The sequence below is a fragment of the Haliaeetus albicilla genome, chromosome 19 (genome assembly GCF_947461875.1).
Source record: "Haliaeetus albicilla chromosome 19, bHalAlb1.1, whole genome shotgun sequence".
Lineage (NCBI taxonomy): Eukaryota > Metazoa > Chordata > Aves > Accipitriformes > Accipitridae > Haliaeetus > Haliaeetus albicilla.
Genome location: NC_091501.1, coordinates 4,198,160 through 4,219,765, shown reverse-complemented (window position 1 = coordinate 4,219,765; position 21,606 = coordinate 4,198,160). Strand labels below are relative to the sequence as shown.

General features: G+C 41.0%; 1 protein-coding gene across 4 annotated transcripts in view; it reads right to left on the bottom strand.

Annotated features, from left to right (window-relative positions):
* Positions 1-21,606, bottom strand: part of LARGE1 (LARGE xylosyl- and glucuronyltransferase 1) — a 286,503-nt gene that overhangs the window by 145,320 nt on the left and 119,577 nt on the right. For all 4 annotated transcript variants that reach the window (XR_011328841.1, XR_011328842.1, XM_069807359.1 and 1 more), the window contains one exon: positions 2,394-2,695. Coding sequence is in view for 2 of the 4 variants with exons in the window: in XM_069807359.1 (XP_069663460.1) it covers positions 2,394-2,695 (302 nt within the window). In the remaining 2 variants the exon portion in view is untranslated. The remainder of the gene's footprint in view (positions 1-2,393; positions 2,696-21,606) is intronic.

Below are 21,606 nucleotides of genomic sequence, written 5' to 3'. Positions count from 1 at the left end.
TACAAATATGCCTGTAAAAATGCTTCAAGTGTTAAGTATTCTGCTAACTTACTAAATGCTATGCTGCTAATTAACCTTTTTCTAATACATAATATCTTTTAAAAATATTTATAAATGTACACTTAATTCAAACGAAATGCCCAGTTTATGGAGGCACAAGCTGGAAAGATACTGGGATAATATCGTAAGAAAGAGTCATATAATTCTGTTAGCTTCCATTGGCTTTATGCTCTCCTTCTGAAGCCTGTTATTTGTGCCTACGCCTGTGTAAGGACTACTCTTACTTCTGTTTCCAAGGTTTGTGTTAAAATCATCTCCTACTAGGAAGGCATGACAGGGATCTGCTCCCTCCAGGGAGAAGGCCCTTGGCTGGAACTCTGTTTTTTTCTTGCAATATAATGCTGGTCCATTTTATAATACCAGAAGAGCTCTCCTGCAATGCAACAGAGTAGGAAGCGGTGGCTGGAATGCAACAAACCCACTACTGTTTGATATAGACCACAATTATTATCATACAGATTACGCGTTATCAGAGATTTAATGTTAATTCATTGTAACTGCATTTTCAAATGTTTTAATCATCACTAAAGACCATCCCAAATTAGATTCTGTAATATTACCTTCAGTAAATCTCAAAGAACTGACTCAGTGAAGTAAACAACCTATTCCTAGCTCTGTCTCCCCCAGAGCCCCAGTATTCTTCCAGAACCCTTGTCTTTTTCTACCCAAGTTGTTGACTCTTGCTGTGATATATTCCAGGGTCAGAGGCTAAAAAAGATTTAGTTTACACTTCTGAAACACTGAAAACTGAGGGTGAATGGAGTCAAGATACTATTCACACAAACACGGAACCAGAATCTACAGTAATAGGATAAACGATGAGACCCCTGGCAAATCTGATAATAAGGAAGTTTAATTTTAACTTCCATTGCTATTACTGAATTACTGAGTGAATTCCTTAAGAAAAAGAAGAAAAAGCTATTTCGTTATCAAAATAGTGTGCGGTGAGATAGGGGGATGGCAAATAAAGTGAGGTTTCGTATTTTCTATAACCATTGCCTCCAGCACATGCTAAACCCCACTGAGCAAGTAAATTTATTGGCAAAACACATTATAAACAGAAAGGCCACTTAAACTATTCCTCCTTTAAGCTGCTATTTTTGTGTCCCAAATTGGTTGGTACATTGAATAACTGAGAAGGGAGATTCAGCTCGTCACTCCTTGGCATGATAATAAGGGAGAAGTGAGGTTTGTTTATTGATGGTCTGAGCCTTCCCTTATTAAAAGAAATGCCAAAATGCTCACAGGGAGGAAAATCAGACCCTCATTATCAGGAGGAGGGAAAATGAAAACCAGACTCCTCCTTTTCCTTCTCCTTGAAATAACGTTGGTTCCTTTTTTCCACACTGACGGACAAAGATGTCCAACTGGAAAGCAATAATTCATTTTTAAACGATATTTGATATCTGCCCATTAAACAGACTTTATCTGAAGAGATAATTAGGACTTCTTTTTCTCTCCCACTTACTTTCTTTCAACTTTTATCTTCCCAGTGGCAGAAAGCAAGATAAAAGGTGATATGGCATTACCCTCTTTGTAGAAATAAATGGAGGAAGTTATTTTTTATACCTTCACCAGCTGTGACTAGCACAAGGCCTTTAAGCAAGACTTTCTGATTTGGATCTATCCATATTGAGAACTGTCATCATTCAGATATCTGACAACTAAATAGCTGGATGACATCCACAAAACTACTGGCATAAAATGGGGAAAGCCAAACCAAAGCAACCCCCCAAAACCTTCTTAGAAACAGATCTCGTGTTCCCTGCAGCTCACCACATCTCTTGTGCACAGCTCTCGTTCCACAGTAACATCCAGATACACTCGTGAAAGTAACTCAAAAGCACAGGCTGGCTCCATAAGCCACAATTTAATTAATGGTAAACCCTGAACTGTTCTAGTACAGATGCACAAGCAAAGGAGTAAGGCTTTTCAAAGCACTGTGGTGCTTTCATTTAATTTAGAAACACACGGGGTCAGTTTGCCACAGGTCGTTCTCAGCACAGCTGTACTGAAGTCAGCTTGGAACAAGGCTTTGATTTTTACACTAGGTTTGGGGACACAAGAATGAAAAAGACAAAAAGCCCTGATCAAATAATAGCTCAAAAGATATTCAGATGATTGAATGTTTTAAAGTTCTAAAAAAAAGAATAATTAAAAATTATCTCGAAAGTTGCGCCCAGTAGTCCTTTAAGAGGCTGGTTTCTGAGCACAAAGTTTCAGGGGGAAGGAGACAGGAATCTGCAATGTCCTCAAAGCATCAAATCAATCAAGTTTTTCTTTTTTTTTCAAATCTACCAAGTGTTTCTGGCAGGTTCCTTGTGCTTATTTACCTCACATTTTTCCACTGCTGGCTGCTGCCCGCACTCGGAGCTGTTCCCCGCCACAATGCCAGCCCGCAGGCTCTCGCTGTCACCCGTCCCCTCCTCCATGGAGTAGGTTTTGGAGTGATTGCCGCGGTGGTGCGAGGGGCTGCGGCTCTGCGCCAGGCTGAGCTGCTTGCGAAGGACGCGGTTCTCCTCCTCCACCTCCCGCATGCGGACTTCCAAGCTCTCGCGCTCCCGCTGGCTCGACGCCGTGTACCGAGGACTGTGGGGCTGGGATTCAAGCGGAGACAACGACACTGGCTTCCCATCTGCAGGAGAAGGAAAGAGAACGCTTCTGTCAGAATACACTTGAAGTGGCGTTTTCCTTTAATGTCAGCATCGTGAGGCAGGGATGTGTTTCAAATACAGCCACGTTTTACGCAGACTTGGCACTTCAAGGCGACACTTAAGTGCGTGGTAAACTTGGACAAATGCTGAAGTTCTATGAGCTACAGGTCCTGCTAATTTTAAAAGCACGCTAAAAGATAAGCATGTGTTTCTTTTGTTCTGGATAGGGCCGCCTGCCAGCCTCGAGTCTGGGAAGACAGTCAAGAACAGAAGGATTTAATTCGAAGACAATTAATATATAGTTAAAAATATTTTAGAAATGTATGCAAGACAAAATAATTTTCCTATTCCCCATTTCCTTCACAGTCAAGCTACAGCATTTTGGTTACCATTTTGTGCCAAACAGTAGTCCCAGCTGACTCACATGTGAGGAGCAGATGGTTTTTATTCAGCAACACAGTATTATGTGCTTGCTGAGAAATAAAGAGGTTCAGAAGGACAGAAACATTAAATACACGTGTGGGTCAAATTCTGGAAAAAGACAACAAGGGAATTTTGAAAAAAAGCAAAATGGTTCAATTCAACACCTTAAACTGAAAAGTTATATTCCAGAAATATGAAACACTTCATTTTCGCATTTTCAACAGGTATCTTCTTTGTTCAAAACAGCATTATAAAATGAGCTAGATATAAAGTTTAAAAAAGAGATAAATTAACCTGAAAACAATGTCCATAACCAAAGATGACAATTGCAGCACATTCTGCCATCACTTCCCCATGCACTACTGCTACCAACTTTTAAGGGAGCAAATAGGGAGGCAGCTGATGTGTTTTCAAAGGAGATATATTTTCACATAACTTTAATAAAGCTATATATACACACAAGAGTACAAATGCTTGAAAGGTGGTAAAAAAACCTCAAACTAAACTACTGTTCAAAAATGTTCAAGTGAAATCAAATTGAAACAAAGCAAAAAGACAGTGAGAGTTATCCCCAGTGTCATAATTAGCAAGACATTCCTTTACGGTGAAGATATGTGAGTATCTTATATTAAGGTATTTCTCTGAAATAACTTTCCACCTGCATGTATTAAAAAAAAATATTTGCTATTTAATAATTTTTCCAGTGCAGAGTCCCTTTGGCTTTATCAAACCAACACCAGCTTGAGTTGTTTAGAAAATGGAAATCATGCAGTTATTTCTTAGCAGTTCTCCTCAACAAGTACATTTCTCACCCTCTGACTCAAAACTATCTTGGTGATATGAAGACCTGGTCATTGCTTGTTCTCTTCCATTGTTTCATATTTACATGAATGGTGAGCAGTTCTCTACACTAAGTTAATGAAAAAACAGCTATAGAAATCAAAACCTCACTTCTAATTTCCACTGTTGAGTTATACAGGTGTACACACTTCCTGTTATCTATATAAATAGCTATCCTGGTTTTAATACACAATTTGGATAGAATATCTTGCATTTGCTTGTAGACTTTCTCCTGCAAAATTTTTCTAATTTATTATTTTTACAATTGTCGTGGTTTGAGCCCAGCCAGCAACAAAGCACCACGAAGCTGCTTGCTCACTCCTCTGCCCCGGCCCCGGTGGGATGAGAAGAAAAACATAAAGGCAGCTCATGGGTTGAGACAAGGACAGGGAGGGATCACTCACCACTTATGGTCATGGGCAAGAGACAGGTTCAACTTGGGGGAGAAACAAAATCAATTCAATTTAATACCAATCAAGTCAAAACAAGGATAATGAGAAGTAAAACCAAACCTTAGAACACCTTCCCCCCACCCCTCCCTCCTTCCCAGGCTTGACTTTACTCCTGATTTTCTCCACCTCGTCCCCTCAGTGGCACAGGGGGATGGGGAATGGGGGTTGGGGTCAGTTCCTCACACCTCGTCTCTGCTGCTCCTTCCTCCTCAGGGGGAGGAGGACTCTGCACTCGGCCCCTGCTCCACTGTGGGGTCCCTCCCATGGAAGACAGTTTTCCATGAACTTCTCCAATTGAGTCCTTCCCATGGGCTGCAGTTCCTCACGAACTGCTCCAGTGTGGGTGCCTTCCATGGGCTGCAGTCTTCCAGGCACAGCCTGCTCCAGCGTGGGCTTCCCCGTGGAGCGGCGGCCATCTTGGAGGGCATCCACCCCCCTGCTCCGGCATGGGGTCCTTTCTCCCCGGGCTGCAGGTGGGCATCTGCTCCCCCGCTCCCCTCCATGGGCTGGGGGGGGACAGCCTGCCGCCTCACCGCGGGCTGCGGGGACATCAAAACCTCCTCTGGCACACCTCCTCCCCTCCTTCCTCACTGACCTCGGGATCTACACAGGGGTTTCTCTCACATTCCAATCCCCCCACTCCCTGCAGGTTCCCCTTTCTAAACCTGTTCTCCCAGAGGCGCTACCGCTGTCACTGGTTGGGTCGGCCTTGGCCAGCGGCGGGTCCATCTTGGAGCCGTGGAAGCTTCCAGCAGCTTCTCACAGGAGCTGGCCCTGCAGCCCCGCCCCTCCTACCAAAACCCCGCCACACAAACCCAAACCAACCATTAGCAAAGCTTATGGGTACATCTGAGCTTGAAAAATGTCTCAAGACAGATTCTGAAGCTTGGCCACTGATATTTTGGAACTTGAACACTCAAGCAAATCGTTATTAAAAAGTAAATGACAGATTTGAAAAGCCTGCACATCACGGGTGCAACAATAGAGAAATGTCAACATTAAGGACAGAGCCACAGTACAATTAGAATTGCAATAAAATACTGAGGTATCTTTCTCCATCCAGCTTGGAAAGCATGGAACTGAAATTGTGCTATTTCTCAGCTGCTGATATCTCAGCTAGGTAGACTAAAACTCATTTGGATGTGATTATATTGCATTCCTATTACTGGACAGCAAGAGCGTACTGTGTAGACACTCTCAGATAAAAAGAAAAACAGCACTCTTACTCACCCACACAACAACTAACCTGTGTTATCATCAGACATACAATTATAATGCAAATCTAGCTAAAGACTTCACTGGCAATCATAATTCCCTACTTGGTGAATATCCAGTATGGCATAGATGTTGCTTATCTCCTCCTATTCTAGTCATTGGATTCTGCTACCTTCACAAATAATTACCAGAAAAGGTAGCAAGATATGGAAGTAAATCTCAGAACAACATTCATCACAATTTCAAAATATGGAAAAAATTTAGACATCTCTTTAGCTATTCTACGGACATAAATCAACAGGTCAGAAATGTTGCTTTGCCAAAATTAAAAATGAACAAAAAAGGTACCATTTGGTACATCTGAACAATTGTAGCTATATTCATGAGAACAGCTAAACTGTTTCTACACAATATTTAGAAGAAACAGCATAGTCTGAGAAAGAGACTGAAATATCACCTCACTGCCTCAGACTGGAAGTTGCAGCAACTAATGAGACCAGCTCAGTGTTTATGCAGCCTTAGCTTTAAATGCCAGTAAACTCCACTACTATCTTCTCAGTAGTACATATTTCTGCTAGTATGTAAAAGGCAGTAAGGAAATCATGTCAGGAAATATACAACCAGCTAGCTTCTTGATCTGAAATATATAAAGAGTCGAAATGTATTGATTTACTATAAAAATTATCCATGTTTTCTTATATAGTGCTAAGTGTAAAACATTTTTTGGGATGATCTCCTCAGGGTTCATACAGCTGGACAAGCCATGTTTTGTTACTAACATTGCTGATTATTCTCAAGTGTATGTTGATGTATTTGGTATGTTCGTAACACCCCAACTCCCTGCTGCAAATGATAATGTGAAAATTCCAGGACCTGTTTGAAATAAAAGTATAAAATCAAATGTGAACTGAGTTTGATCTTAAGACTGAGAAATCAAATAATTTTTGTCATAAGTGTTGAGACGGTCTAACTCATCATTTTTGCACATCTGAGGTTGGCAAGGCTGGTGGCAAGGTACTACTTGATTTAGTCCTATTACCAGAGACTGGACATATGAAGGTATTTTTATTTCAGTGAGCACACAGACGTGGCAAAATGCCTCCTGGGAGCTACTGCCTAGTAGGTAAACACCGACACATGCTACCCTGATCTGCTTCTTATCAGTTTTCAAGGCAATGCAAGGACTGTGTGTTTCACCTCATCTTTGAAGAAGGAGTAGGTGGACTAATGTGAGGGACCACTAATATTTGATTGACTGTGTGTGCTGCTTGGTAGAAGAGTTAAACTGATTGCACTGCACTTGAGTTTTATAGTTTTAAGTAACTGGCAGAGTGCTCTGAGCTGATGTCTAGGCACTTCTTATCTAATCTAAATCAAAATAAAATAACATAACACATAATGAGGTCTGTGTGACTTTGGGACAAAAGAACTCCCAGGGAACGCTGCAAGGAACATTGCTATGCTCTGAAGCAAGTAGTACACTTTTGAATGGTGCAATAAATAATAATAAAGCTATTATTTTTTATTCTTCATTTGGGATTATTGCTCTATTTTGGGGCCTTGGCAGTCTCGGCTTTAATTTTTTTTTTTCTATCTGTGTCAAGCCTTTTACTTCAGACTTTCTGCGCTAATACAACCATACCAAAGAAATAAAAATGACCCGCAAAATCCCACTGTCCACAAAAAACTCAAACATAAACCTGAATAATTATTTGTTTTGGGTTTGTGTGGCAGCGTTTTGGCAGCAGGGGAGGGGCTGCAGGGGGGGCTCCTGTGAGGAGCTGCTGGGAGCTTCCCTGGCCAAGGTTGACCCAACCAGTGATGGCGGTAGCACCTCTGGGATAACAGATTTAAGAAGGGAAAACCTGCAGCGGAGAGGGGATTGGAATGTGAGAGAAACCCCTCTGTAGATACCGAGGTCAGTGCAGAAGGAGGGGGAGGAGGGGATGTCCCTGCAGTCTGTGGGGAGATGGCAGGCTGTCCCCCCCCAGCCCAGGGGATGCCCCCCAAGATGGCTGGGACTCCAGGGGAAAGCCCGCGCTGGAGCAGTCTGTGCCTGAAAGACTGCAGCCCATGGAAAGAACCCACGCTGGAGCAGTTCATGAGGAACTGCAGCCCATGGGAAGGACTCATGTTGGAGAAGTTCATGGAAAACTGTCTTCCGTGGGAGGGACCCCACAGTGGAGCAGGAGAAGAGTGAGGAGTGCTCCCCCTGAGGAGGAAGGAGCGGCAGAGACAAGGTGGGATGAGCGGATCCCATCCCCCATTCCCCTGTTCCCCTGCACCGCTGAGGGGACGAGGTGGAGAACATCAGGAGTAAAGTCAAGCCTGGGAAGAAGGGAGGGGTGGGGGGAAGGTGTTCTAAGGTTGGGGTTTACTTCTCATTATCCTTGTTTTTATTTAATTGGTAGTAAATTAAATTGATTTTGTTTCTTCCCCAAGTTGAGTCTGTCTCTTGCCCGTGACCATAAGTGGTGAGTGATCCCTGCCTGTCCTTGTCGTGACTCACGAGCATTTCTTTTATTTTCTCCTCCCCATCCCACTGAGGGGGAGGCTGAGTGAGCGGCTTCATGGTGCTTTGTTGCCGGCTGGGCTTAAACTACAATTATTATTTCATGGTTGACATCAGTCAATGACTTATCATCATAGTAGGTCCAACAATTCAGAAAACTTGTCAAAGTGCAAGTTATGAATTCTCTGGATTATTGAATGCTTCTGTATGTGTGGAGTCACCTGTGTTTAAGGCAAGAGATTTCATTAAACCTTACTTAAGCAGCGCACCTTAAGACACTGGAAGAAATAAAGCCTACAGAAAGCAGTTTAGCAGTTTATTTGAAAGGAGAGGGACTGAAGCAGTGGAATTTTCTTATATACAAAACCTAAAGGATAAGCATTAACACTAAGTTCCTAGTTTTACGGTTATCAGACTTGGAGAGGTGATAGTCCTGAAAAGAACCCAGTGGCATTGGAAGCTTCCTGGGGAGAGGGCCACAGAAAAAACAAAGTTTAGCCAAGGGTTAACTGCAGGGCTGGATAAGGGAGAAAGAAGCAGAGTGTAGGAAAGAAAAATTCACCCTGATTCTGAGGAGAAGACAAGTGCAGAAGTAGGGATCTGGAATTTCTCAGACAACCCCGATCTGAACTCAAATGTTTAAAATTTTGTTAGGAACTACCTGAGGTAGACAAATTTATGTAGCATGTTGTGGGATTTTTTTCCTTAATTTTTTACATTTCTTTTGCTATCTTAAGTGCAAACTACTTGGGTTTTGGCATTTTTACAACATCTAGAGGTTTCTATGTGTTTTAGCTATTATTCCTCCCCTGCCTAATAGCATGTAATGCCTTTATAATGAATTAACTGATGACAGTGAACTCTAGGCTGCCTCTGAGATAAGAGGAAGTTATGCGGCTCACAGATAATGTTTCAGTCTGACTACAAGATACAAGATCCATTTCACATTTGTTCACATTTGAAAATTCATATTATCAGTGCACCCTTTGAGGACTAGCAGTATAACAATTTTAACCAAATGCCAACATACTGCAGAAAGAGCTGGGAAAGCAGGCAACCACCCTCATGAATTTCGCCCTGTTAAGGCCATGAGCAAAATCATTTGAAGTTCATTCCACAGTTATTTTTTTCCCCAGAAAGACGATTGTAAAGAACTCCATAGACCCTAAGGGAAAATAAAAATAAGAAGACTGCAGTCTGGACTACGGAGACATAAAAGCTCTGTGTAAGCAGATAAACTATCCCTTTTCTTTTCGAGCTCTAGCTCAGCTTTAATCATCTAACACCTTAGGACTCTATGCACTTCTGCTCAGCTGGATGCTCTGGTAGGTATTGGTTATATGGGCAGCAATGAATGAAGTTCTTTTTGTTAATAGTTTGGTACTTCAACATATATGCCTCCATGAGTAGGTGCTAAGGCATCCCAAGGTGCCTATTCTCTCACTCACCAAGGCATTTTTTTCTCCAGTGCCGTTTTGTGAATCACTGCAGTGTGATCTCAGCTGGAAGTAGAAAACCTTGCCCAAATAACCATCTTAATAGTGGAATATAGTCTAAACAATTTACTCCAGATCTGTGAACACAGAACTTCTTCATTCTAACATGAAATGAGGCAAATTCGAACTTATGCTTCCAAGTTTCAGTGGAAGAAAGTTGTGCCATTGAAAGATGTCACAGCAAGAACACTGAATGCTGATGTCCACTAGACAGAGACAGCACAAGAAGTGACAACCAAGCCTTTCCACACTGCCCAAACAAGTTTCCTCAGCTCTGACAGAAAAGCTGCTCCCATCAGTATTAAGCATAAACCCTTCTTGGGATTTGGCAAGGACAACATATGTGCTAAATTACATGTTCATTGGTAAGAAGAGACTGTTTCCACACGAGACACCAATCAACCATCAGCCTTCGACTTAGGCAATAGCAGTTGCACTTAGGCACTTCTGCATGTCCTTTAAGTGCTAAATCTGTGTTCACTTCCACTGCTGTTAATGGTACTTAAGCACATGCTAACACATTTTATTGAACCCAAACCTGAACCATTCAGTTCCACTGCAGGCCAGCCTTACTTAAAGCATCACATTATTGCCTGCTGCTCATATGCAGGGAGACGGCCTCCCACTGTCCTCTTCTTGAACAAAAGAGCCCTCGACAGTCAGTGGATTTGGAAATTAAACGTATCGTACACAAAAACCCTACACCCACAGAACATCAGGTTTGCAAAGTGTATTGGGTTGGCATGGCAAGGTTTTAGCAGCAGGGGGGCTACAGGGGTGGCTTCTGTGAGAAGCTGCTAGAAGTTTCCCCTGTGTCCAACAGAGCCAATGCCAGCTGGTTCCAAGACGGATCTGCCACTGGCCAAGGCTGAGCCCATCAGTAACAGTGGTAGTGCCTCTGGGAGAACAGATTTAAGAAGGGGGAAATAACTGCTGCACAACAGCAGTCAGAAGAGAGGAGAATATGTGAGAGAAGCAACCCTGCAGACCCCCAGGTCAGTGCAGAAGGAGGGGGAGGAGATGCTCCAGGCCCAGAGCAGGGATTCCCCTGCAGCCCGTGGAGAAGACCACGGTGAGGCAGGCTGTCCCCCTGCAGCCCAGGGAGGTCCACGGTGGAGCAGATCTCCACCTGCAGCCCAGGGAGGACCCCACACCGGAGCAGGTGGGTGCTCGAAGGAGGCTGTGACCCCATGGGAAGCCCACGCTGGAGCAGGGTCCTGGCAGGACTTGTGACCCTGTGGGGGACCCACGGTGGAGCAGGCTGTGCCTGAAGGACTGCTGCCCATGGAAGGGACCCAGGCTGGAGCAGTTCATGAAGAACTGCAGCCCGTGGGAAGGACTCATGTTGGAGAATTCATGGAGGACTGTGTCCCGTGGGAGGGACCCCACGCTGGAGCAGGGGAAGAGTGTGAGAAGGAGGGAGCGGCAGAGACAGTGTGTGATGAGCTGACCCCAACCCACATTCCCCATCCCCCTTGCCCCACTCGAGGGGAGGAGGTAGAGAAAATCAGGAGTACAGTCGAGCCCGGGAAGATGGGAGGGGTGGGGGGAAGGTGTTTTAAGATTTGGTTTTATTTCTCATTACCTTATTCTGATTTGATCAGCAATAAATTAAATTAATTTCCCTGAGCCGAGTCTGTTTTGCTTGTGACGGTAACTGCTAAGTGATGTCTCCCTGTCCTTATCTCGACCCACGAGCTTTTTTTTATATTTTCTCTCTCCTGTCCAGCTCACGAGGGGAGTGACAGAGCGGCTTTGGTGGGCACCGGGCGTCCAGCCAGGCTCAACCCACCATAAAAGTCAAACACTCAGAAGTTTGGAAATGTGAGAATGACTGTCTCCTGTCCAATCTTTGCTGTCGTTCCCTTGTGCCTGATGACAGGATCATTAACTGCGTGATCACCACTTTACTTCCAAAGAACCTTGGCATCAATGTGTGCACAGGATGGATGGTGCTCACAGCTGTTCAGTAGCTTGTTTCAGCTCATCATTCAGTTTGTGACCACACATACCCTACTCTGAAAAAAGACTTATTTATTCCCTCATTGGCCTATTATACTCATCCCTGTAATACTTGAATGCAGCACAGGGATCAGTGACTTATTTTTCAAAGTTATCTTTAGAAAAGGTGGTACTATCAGTCCCTCTTTACAGGCAGGGCAGAGAAGTTTGGAGTCATTAATGCCAAAATAAAATACTAGTTTTGGATGCACAATTGAGATGGTTCTGATGTAGTTTTTCAACAAATAAGCACCTTTCCTGCACTTCATTTGTTCAGAGGACAGACCTCATCACCTGCATATGCAACGGTATATGCTTAACATTCTTGTAATGTAAGAGTCTGCAAGCTGGAAATGCAGAAAATGGAAAAAAAAAATAGTTAGCAGTCACTTGTAATAGCTTTGTTTTATGAACATCATGTAATGAACTCAGTGGCAGAGGCAGAAACAATTTTCCAGGCCAGAGTCAACTTCATAAACTACAAAGCTGTCCCTTTTCTTTCGATGCTCCCCTGCCTTGTTCATGACACACCTTCCAGTCTCTTTAAATAACTAAACGGAGTGGTCCAAGAACCACTCACCACATTGCTGCGTTTGCTCTGCACACAAAGTGAGGAAGGGGTTGTGTCTTGGAAAGAGTTAGCAATTGTACCGTCAATGATGGCATCACGATGCACAGCTGCAGACAGCTGTTCATGTGGTGGCTGAGAGAATGTAATTCTGGTACTTCTAACAGGGATAAGAGGGATGGTAAACAGTAAAAGACTCTAGGTAAAGAAAAAGCATGTAGGAACAGAATGCAGGAAGAAGGAGGGAAAGAAAATCTAAACATATTCATACATCTTTCCTGAAAATGGATGTGGCTCCTTTTAATAGTTTTTTTTTCAAATGAAATATTAGCTTATTAGCTGTTATAAATGTTAGCTTATTAGCAAATTTAAAACAAGAGCCCGTAAGTCTTAAAACAATTTCCCCATTTCCTTGCCTAGAATACAATAACTTTTTTTTTCTTTCTTCTGTTTTCTTCTCGTTCTTCCTTTCCCTGCTTTGCACTGCCTTGGCAAAATATATGCCTCTCCCAGAAAAGGACTAAAAGTAATGTTTCCCCCTTTCCATTGGGAGTGGAGATGTAAGAAAATAATGTCTTATCAGAATAAGCACTGAGTGAAAATAAGATTTTATCAGGGACTTGGCTTGACGAAGATAACATGTTATCAAGAGGGGAACTTGGCAAAGATAACACGTTATCAATATCAGGAGTAAAGCTTGGGGAAAATAATGTTTTAATACCTATTAGATTCTAAATAAGCCATCTGTGCTCTAGATGAATTGTTATTTTCTCCAAGCCCCATTCCTGTAAAGACGCTGATTTTTTGGCAAACCACTTCTGTAGAAGTTGGGAAAGGAGGGGATAAAGAGGAGAAAAGGAAGCCCTTTCTCCACAAAGCTAGAGGGAAATTCTCTCTCTTTTCAGAAGCTTTGCATGCAGGTAAAGACTGCCAACGTGACAGCTCGGAAGACTCAAATATTCAGACACCAAACAGGTATTGCAGGGAAAACTCCTACAACAATGTTCTGCAAGTATACTGCAGAGAATCCCGAAACAGGAGAAGGGGGTCAATACCCTTTCTGTCCTTGACCACCCTATGCAGGCTCAGAGGTGCTGCCTGTAGTATTTTTGGCAGAAGCACTTCTCTACAGAGCCAATGACCGGCCATCACTTAGCAATGACTTTTTGTCATAAACAACCACATCACAATTAGCAGTGGTCACTTGGGGGCACAAATAAATGACCTCTTTTAGATCAGTTGCAGACATTATCACCATTCCGTTAGAGATCACCATTCCCACAGCTTAGCTGACCCAAAGGGTCACGCACCACTTCTTACCTCCTGCGGTGCAAAGCATCCAGCTCGGTTTAGGTGGTCAGTGGAGCTAGTTTTAGCTAGCCCGATTGCCTCTGCCCTGAAACATTCCCCTCTACCACCTCCACTACGGGGGTAGAGACAAACCACTGTCTAGTGAGTGTCTGTGCCCCGAAGCTGAAACCTTCTGCAACTCAATTATAAATCTTCAGAGTTACAATCCGGAGTTACAATGGCACCTCCTGGAAAACAAGAAATCCAATTCATAGTAGGACGGACCACTAACTGCCTTAAATGGCAGAATGTGGGTGAATGCCACTGGTTATTCATAGGAATGGGCAAGCAGGGAGTAATTAGAAGGGAAGCTGTGGAGGGACTGTAGGAGTGTGATGTGAATAATAAAGCACACTTAGGAAAAGGCATATGAATGATATCTGCAGGGTAAGTATTTGTAGCCAGCTGAATTTCCCTGGTGTACAGTAGGAGTGGGAGGGAAGACAATGGGATCTGTTAATCTGAAGATTTCCTATGGAGGAGCTGAATCTCTTTTTTCATTAACCATTTGGATATCTTATGTCCAGAGATTTCTCTATGTTCAGGTGTGAGCTTGGTGTTAAGGTAACTTCGGAGGCCCTGATACAGCAGAACACATCATCAACAGCAGGCATCCATTACAGCTCTCTAAGGTAAAGAATGTGCCCAAATGCATCCCTGCAGCTGTACACAGTACTGTGACTATCATTCATGGCAGTGGGATGTAAAAGACTGAAACCATTCTATGTTGGCTCTGCTCAGTAAAACACTGTGGAAGAGATAGGAAGGGGAAAAGTCTGAAATACAGCATTTTATGGTGTTTTTTAAGAGTACAAAAAGTACAAGAAATAAGCATCTATAAGCTTAGAAAAGATTATAAAAATACCTATAGGTTTCTACAATTGCCACAGTAACCACAAGCATGAGACAAGTATGCTCAATCAAAGCCTAGTAGTAGTTAATTCAGATTCTGTTGCTGATGATTAGCCTCAGCTGCTCATCAATAGAGACTCCAGCTGATAATTATTAAGTTAAACTTCTGAGCAGTATTTGCATATGTAAAGCACGCTTTCCCTGCTGAAGCAACAATGGATGCTATAATGCATTTCCTGATTGTACAGCACTTGGATTTGGGGAACCTGGGAAAGAGAGTCTGCTTTGCATATCCTTCCTTACCCTCATCAGGCTAACCATTCAGAAGAAATGCACTTACACATACTGACATCTACAAGCTAGAGCAAAAAAAGAGTGCTAACCCTGCATAAGAGGAAAAATGCAACCATTCGTTTCAACCAGAATATCTCTAATAAGAATAATATAAGACAGAGCTTTGCATATCCCTCAAAACATTTACCTAAGCTTCTTTACAACCTGCAGAATGTAACAACTGCTCTGTGACAAGACGGCCTGGTCACCTCAAAAGACATGCAGAAACTCCAGCGGACAGATTCAGCCCATTAATTCCTAGCGACCTCCAGATGTGGCCCCCTCCTCCAAAGGAATATTGAGAATCATTATGTGGTTCTCTGTTTAGCCTTTTCTCATATCACTTTCTCCAGATCAGAACTTCATTTCCTGAATGTGATTCTTGGTCATCAGTCATAGCCGTGCCCTCCTGGTTAACTGTAGTATCAAGAACACAGATAAACACACACAATGTGTAGATTACATTTATGGGTGCAAGTCTCCATGTTTTCATAATTATATGACAGACAAGGCATGCCCAGATCAGCTTAATACCAGAGGAGTTCATACGCACATTTGCTTTAAGGAGAAGGAAACGTGGAAAAGAATTGGGAAGATCTTTATGGAATCCATAACGCGACTAGCTGCCCCCATGTCGCTACCATACCACTTTGGTTTAAGAGTCCATCATAGGCTTACTATTAACAGACCTGAATGTTTTTTAATCAGACAGCAACAAACAGTAGAACAAAAGATGACTGAGTTTGGCTTTGGTTAAACATGGGAGATGGGTTGAAAAAACGAGGTCTAAGGGAACGCAGGTGGTCAGCCTCTCTGAAAGCCAGCATTTAGGCTCTTAGGTGACAGTTTAAAATTTAACTACAGCAAAATTTATGTGTATGGCTAGAAGTCACCTGGTAGCACTGTTACACACAATGTCAAAAGTTGATTTTCAACACATCTGCAGAAATTCTGCAGTATTAGTTCAGGCTGGTTGGTGCTGCTGAAACCTGCTGGAAAGCTTGTTATATCCCTTAATCTTCCTTGGCACAGAGATGCCATTAGAAAACCATGTGCTGGTATTTTGATTGAGGCTGCTGGAAAAGGAGATTGTCTGAATATTGAATACTGACAAGGATTGTTCAAGGATAAACAAGTAAGTAAATAAAAAAATCCAAATTCTGCACCACATCATTTCTTCCTTAGCAGGAACCAGATCTGTAAGAACTTCAAATCTTATAGAGCTCTAGGCAACAACAGATAAGAGCACGTATATATAAAGGCAAGTAGCAAAGAACATATTTTCAAAACAATGATTTCTTTCTGAATGTATCTGAAGATTACACATGCAGACAGAAATGTTGCAAGTTCATATTTCTAGTTTAGTATGATGTTGTGAAATAACATCGGTGTTATTTCACTGATGACATACCAGTGTATAAGTTATCAATATCTTTCAGTATTGAGTTGTCTATTTTCCCCACACATTCTCGGCGCTTTTCATTTGCTGCACCTGTCATTTCAGCCACTTCAGCCCTGAAGAACAGTGAGGGGAAAATGCAAGTAACTGCACATTCAGAACACATGAAGGCTGATCAGTGTTATGACATTTATCTTCACTTATGACAAGAGATAAAATAACTCATGAGTTAGTTTCCCATCCTCCTCATGAAGAAAAATGTCATAACAGATCATCATGTACTATATATAGCAAAATTTTTAACACACTTTGTAGAGAAAAAAACATCACAGCACTGATGCAGATGGTAGGTTACATGTCATGGCTATGACATCAGAAATGAAACACACAGCATTTTAAAAAACAGTAGATCATAGAATTACAGAATGGTTTGGGTTGGAAAGGACCTTAAAGACCATCTAGTTGCAACCCCCCTGCCATGGGTAGGGACACCTTCCACTAGACCAGGTTGCTATGCTTAATAGAAAAGTAAGACATAATATAAAAAAAAAAACCAAAAAAAACCCTAGAACAACAGCTCACAAATTAGCTAAAGGCAACTAGTTAAGATTATTTGCAAAAGTTACAATTACATTAAACAGCAATGAGCTGTCCATACAGTTCATTGGAATCCTAAATAGAGTTTCACGTTTTCTTATTTCCCCACATTTCCCAAATAGAAAGCCACAGCTGGCCAATATATTGTGTTTGATAAAATAATACTTTTCTACTTAAAATCTCCAAACCGCATAATATACACAAAAGGGAGTAATGAAATTCAAACAAACAAACAAACTAGAAAATGTACTTTTAATTCTCATGAAATCCCCTGGAAATCAATAGTGGTTTCAGAATTAGCTTCAGTGTGGCCAGGTATCTACCCCAGGACTACAATCTATTTTTGGTGACCAGACTCCATGGACATGTAATATGGAACCTCTTTTTTGCATTAACTTAACATTTACCTTTTAAAAAAAATATTTGGCTTTAATGTATTAGAGATGCTCCTTCTACAAAGATATAATAAGTATGTACAGAACTAATTTTATATCAGATATATCAGGTAGATAGAGATTTTATTTCAATCAGTGACCTAGGTTTCCTATAAAAGATGAGGAAATTACTCTTCTTTATGGTACTCGTTTTGTTACGAAACTGAAGACAGCGTATCAGAATCATAATCCTATTTCAAGTGAGTCAAAGGCAACACTCAGTGACTTTGATGAAAACAAGCATAGGTCTAATATTTCATGATATTCTGCATGCACACAGCATGATGTCGTTACTCATTTTTATGTTGTACCGTCGCCGTACACAGCGCTGTACTGCGGGAGGTCAGAATGTGGGCCATATCCCCTGTGCCCCATCACAAACCTGCCGAGCTTCCTGTGCAGCAAGCAAATGAAAATTTTCATTTTTGAGCAGCCACAAGTTTATTAACGTTAAATATCACCAACGAACAGCAAGATTTAGATGTTCTGCCTACTAAGATTTTGTCTTCTAATAGATGAGGTATATCTTTGAGACTAATTCACATTTCTGCTCCAGTGCACAGAAACATCTTAATGTATGTTTAGGATCCTGAATAAGGATCCTAAAGAATATGCCTAGTCTTGTGTAAGACAGCACTGAGGTTAAGACCCACTGACATGCTTACTTACTATTCTAAAATAAAGTTGCTTTACTCAATCAGGGCAGCAGTGCTCCATATTCACAGGATCTGCATGTATTTAAATAAACACGTTCTCTTTTTTTCTCAAGTAGATCTCTTGTTTTCTAAGTTTTCATTATCTCCAGGAATTTCTCTCAAATGTAGAATATACTGTAGAATATACTGTAGAATATACTTTAATAAGTACAAATGAAATACTACAGTGTAGCATTTTTAACGATGTTTTTGTTAGGTAGACTGTGAGCAGGGCTGATGGCTACAGGCTTTCCACAGTGACGTATACGATCAACTAATTGATTTCTATGACAAGTTTTTGCGTTGGGGTAAAGAGAAGATGAAGGTGGAGGCATTTGCAAAAATTCTTGTAGTGTGTTTAGGAGTAAATGGGTTGTGTGTAGTGGCCAATTACAGTCTTGCAATTGCCCTTTATTTCTGTTAATAGACTTTCACTAAAATATCTATCCATCTTCCTTTGCTAGTGTAATTATAGATTTATTCATTGCTATCATTTGAAATATCATTGTTATCTTAAAGTCTAAGTGGAATAGATGGAGACTTGACCAAAACTGTTTCATATTAAAAAACCAAAATCAACACACCTTATGCCTAAAGAACAACCAGACATGGAAAAAACCAATAGGTCAGCTACATTAAAAAAATGTTGCAACTGTAAAAGTCCTTTAAAGGTCAAGCTAAAGAAGAAACAACAACAGTAAAAAAAAAAAAAAAAGAGAGAGGGACAAAAAAAGTAGCTTCCTTTCCCATCTACTCCCCTCTTGTTCTAGGAAAAGGGAAGGATCTTAATCATTATTTTTAATTAAGTAATAATTTAATAATTAAGTAATTTGAACTGATGTAGACACAGGAATCAGCTGTTAAGAACTGACATAGGATAAGGTTGAGGAGTGACTGCTAGAAGGACATTGCTTATTTCACCCTTCTTGTCCCTCTGAGAACAGGCTGCTGCGATACATACCCTTACAGTAAGTAAGAAAACATGGCCTTCTCCCTTCTAAATTATGACCATCTGCCCAGGAAAAACTAAGGCAGACAACAGAATAAGAATACTTTATTGTGGTATTATTATCAAATTTACTTTTTAAATTATACTGCCGCCTGGTCTTAACTATCATTAAAACAGTATGGATATTGAGTTATACCAGCTCTGACTTCATACGCTCCTCTGAAGAAAATCCTACATTTCTGTCAGTATATATGTATCTTGTCCCTTACGGTAAAATTCCACTTCGCAGGACAATTGAATGTGATTTCTTATGTTTTGAGAGACTGTCTTTCCTCTTTTGAGAAACTGTAATTTCACCAGGTATATATTTAAAATTCATACTAGCGCCTTATCCTAGCACCTTCTATGGAAACGATTTAGTTTCTTATTTGATGAGCACAAATATTTATTATAAAAGCCATCAGACAATGCTTTGGTTTCTTTTCCTAAATAATCTGACTGAATCCAATCAACAGGGAAAGTAAAATTCCAGACTTGCTTAAAGACCGCATAGGTCTTATTCTACTCAACTATTATGTGACAGTCATTAAATCTTGTTCCAACTTGGAACATTAAGAAGCACACAAGATGTAAGAGTGAGCAAAGAATTTGCTGCCTGCATTCAGTATTTCCAGTTCTTAAAATTGTATTTAAAGTCTTGCAATATTTTAGATTTACTGGAAAGTCAAATCTTGGAGTTACATGACAAAATATCAGCGCTTTTTGCTTGTTTGTTTCCTTTGCAGTAAGATCTCATTTTCATCTCTGCAGGAGAAAGCTGAAAAAAACATGACCTGTCTTGATGAAAAAATCAGGAGACAAAGCTCTTAAAAACTTATAATTTTAGATATAGTGAATGATGACTGTTGAACATTTTGAACTAGCAATGGCAGTTTTTTATTACGACTGTTCAAGTGACTTGTGCTTTACTATGATGGGTATGTTCTGTAACAGCAGACGCATCACCTAGGGTGGGTACATGGAAGGGCCAGCACCTGTGATAAGCTTGTGCTAACTATGGAGCAGCCATCAATTCAGCCTGAAGAGCATTTACTAAGAAAATCGTAAATGTTGTTGGGCATTTAAAGGAGCACTAAATATCCTGTGGTAATATTCAGCAGAACTTTCAAGACAATGGTATTGTACCAGATAAATAAATACACAAAATTAACACACATTTACCATCAATCATATGAATTATGGCTTTTGTTTATTTTTGTTGGAATTATCCTTGAGAGGGCTCTGCAGGCAAAGTTTTGTACGGAAAAACATGTTATTTTCACGGATATCTCCCCAGTGCACATAACAGGGTTTTCTCCTTCTCCATAACTGGGCACTCAAAAGGTATCCAGACCCCAGGAAAAAATGCTCGGATAAAAGTAAAGTGATACCAGTTCCACTCTGTCCCACTATGGCAGTTAGAAAGCAGAAGTTTAACTCTGCCAAGAATATAAACCTCCAAATCTGTTAGATATCATTTACTATGTATTTAATTTCACAGCTGTGCCTTTTCCCTTTTTGATTTCTCCCCCCTCTTTTTATGCTTCTCTTGTTCAAGCATTTTGGATCTGGTTCTTAATCGGGTCCTGATGATCCTTAATGCCTTAATTTCAGAGCCCAGCATTCCCCAATTCCCTTCTTCATTTTGAAATTTCTGCAAATTCTATATTCATCCTCTGTGTGGCTGTGCAGACTGTAATCCCTCATAATAGGCTGATGCTGATCCTGCTCTATGGATTAACCAGTGTAAAATGCTTATGTAATGAATTTTCATCAATTCATGCCTTCCAAACTCAGCCCCGAGCAGCCCAGGTATATCTAATCTAACCGACTGGCTTTTATCAGCTGCACACAAGAGATGTGAAAATAAGCCTCATTTCAAGCCTCACTCACATAGCTACAACCATGTTGTTATTTATTTAGCAGAATGAATATATGTGAGGAATTCTAAGGTACGCTTGTAGTTATACATCACTGGATTTCGTATGGTGTATGTTTCTTTGAAAATTGTGAAATGACAATATTCTCATGCCTGGTTTTGATTATTTCTCTTAAAAAGAGAGAGGAAAAAAATATAGCTGAACTTCAAGTGTAATTCTGCTGCTTTCTTCTTGTGAAATCTATATTCCCATGCCAGATGGTGTCTGAGTTATCAAAGTTATTACCGTAAACTCAATTAGGGAAGAATGAAAGTAATTAAGTAGGGGATGAAGTGACAGAAGTATTCAAGATATAAAGCATCTAGTATAGGTGAGGAATCTCTAAATTAGATAGAAATTCATCTATAAATTCAGCCTAAAACATAACAGCTTCAGCCTTCACTTTCAAATATTCTAAAGCATTGTGCAAAATTCGGTACTTGTTCAAGTGGGCACAATTCCAAATGAAACAGTGGTCTACAGAAGGTGTGAGTTGTTTTTATATTCTGGAGGGGCTATTACTAGCAATCACCAAATGCACTCTGAGACAGTTATTGTTCAAATGTTCCTGTATCTGTTGTGGGATGATTTTTCAGGCTGTTGTGTGACCTCAGGAATGCTTGTTTCCTTTCTTAATCTTGGCTGTTTCATACCCACAATGGCAAAAAACAATTACAGTAAATACTTTTTACCATAAACCCTGTAAAGTAGACACCACAGAGGTGCTGTTAACAGTTTATTTTACATTTCTGTTTTCTTTCTCCATTTGTTTTTCCTTTGGCGAAGTAAATCTAACAAGTTGGCACTGAGCTACAGGC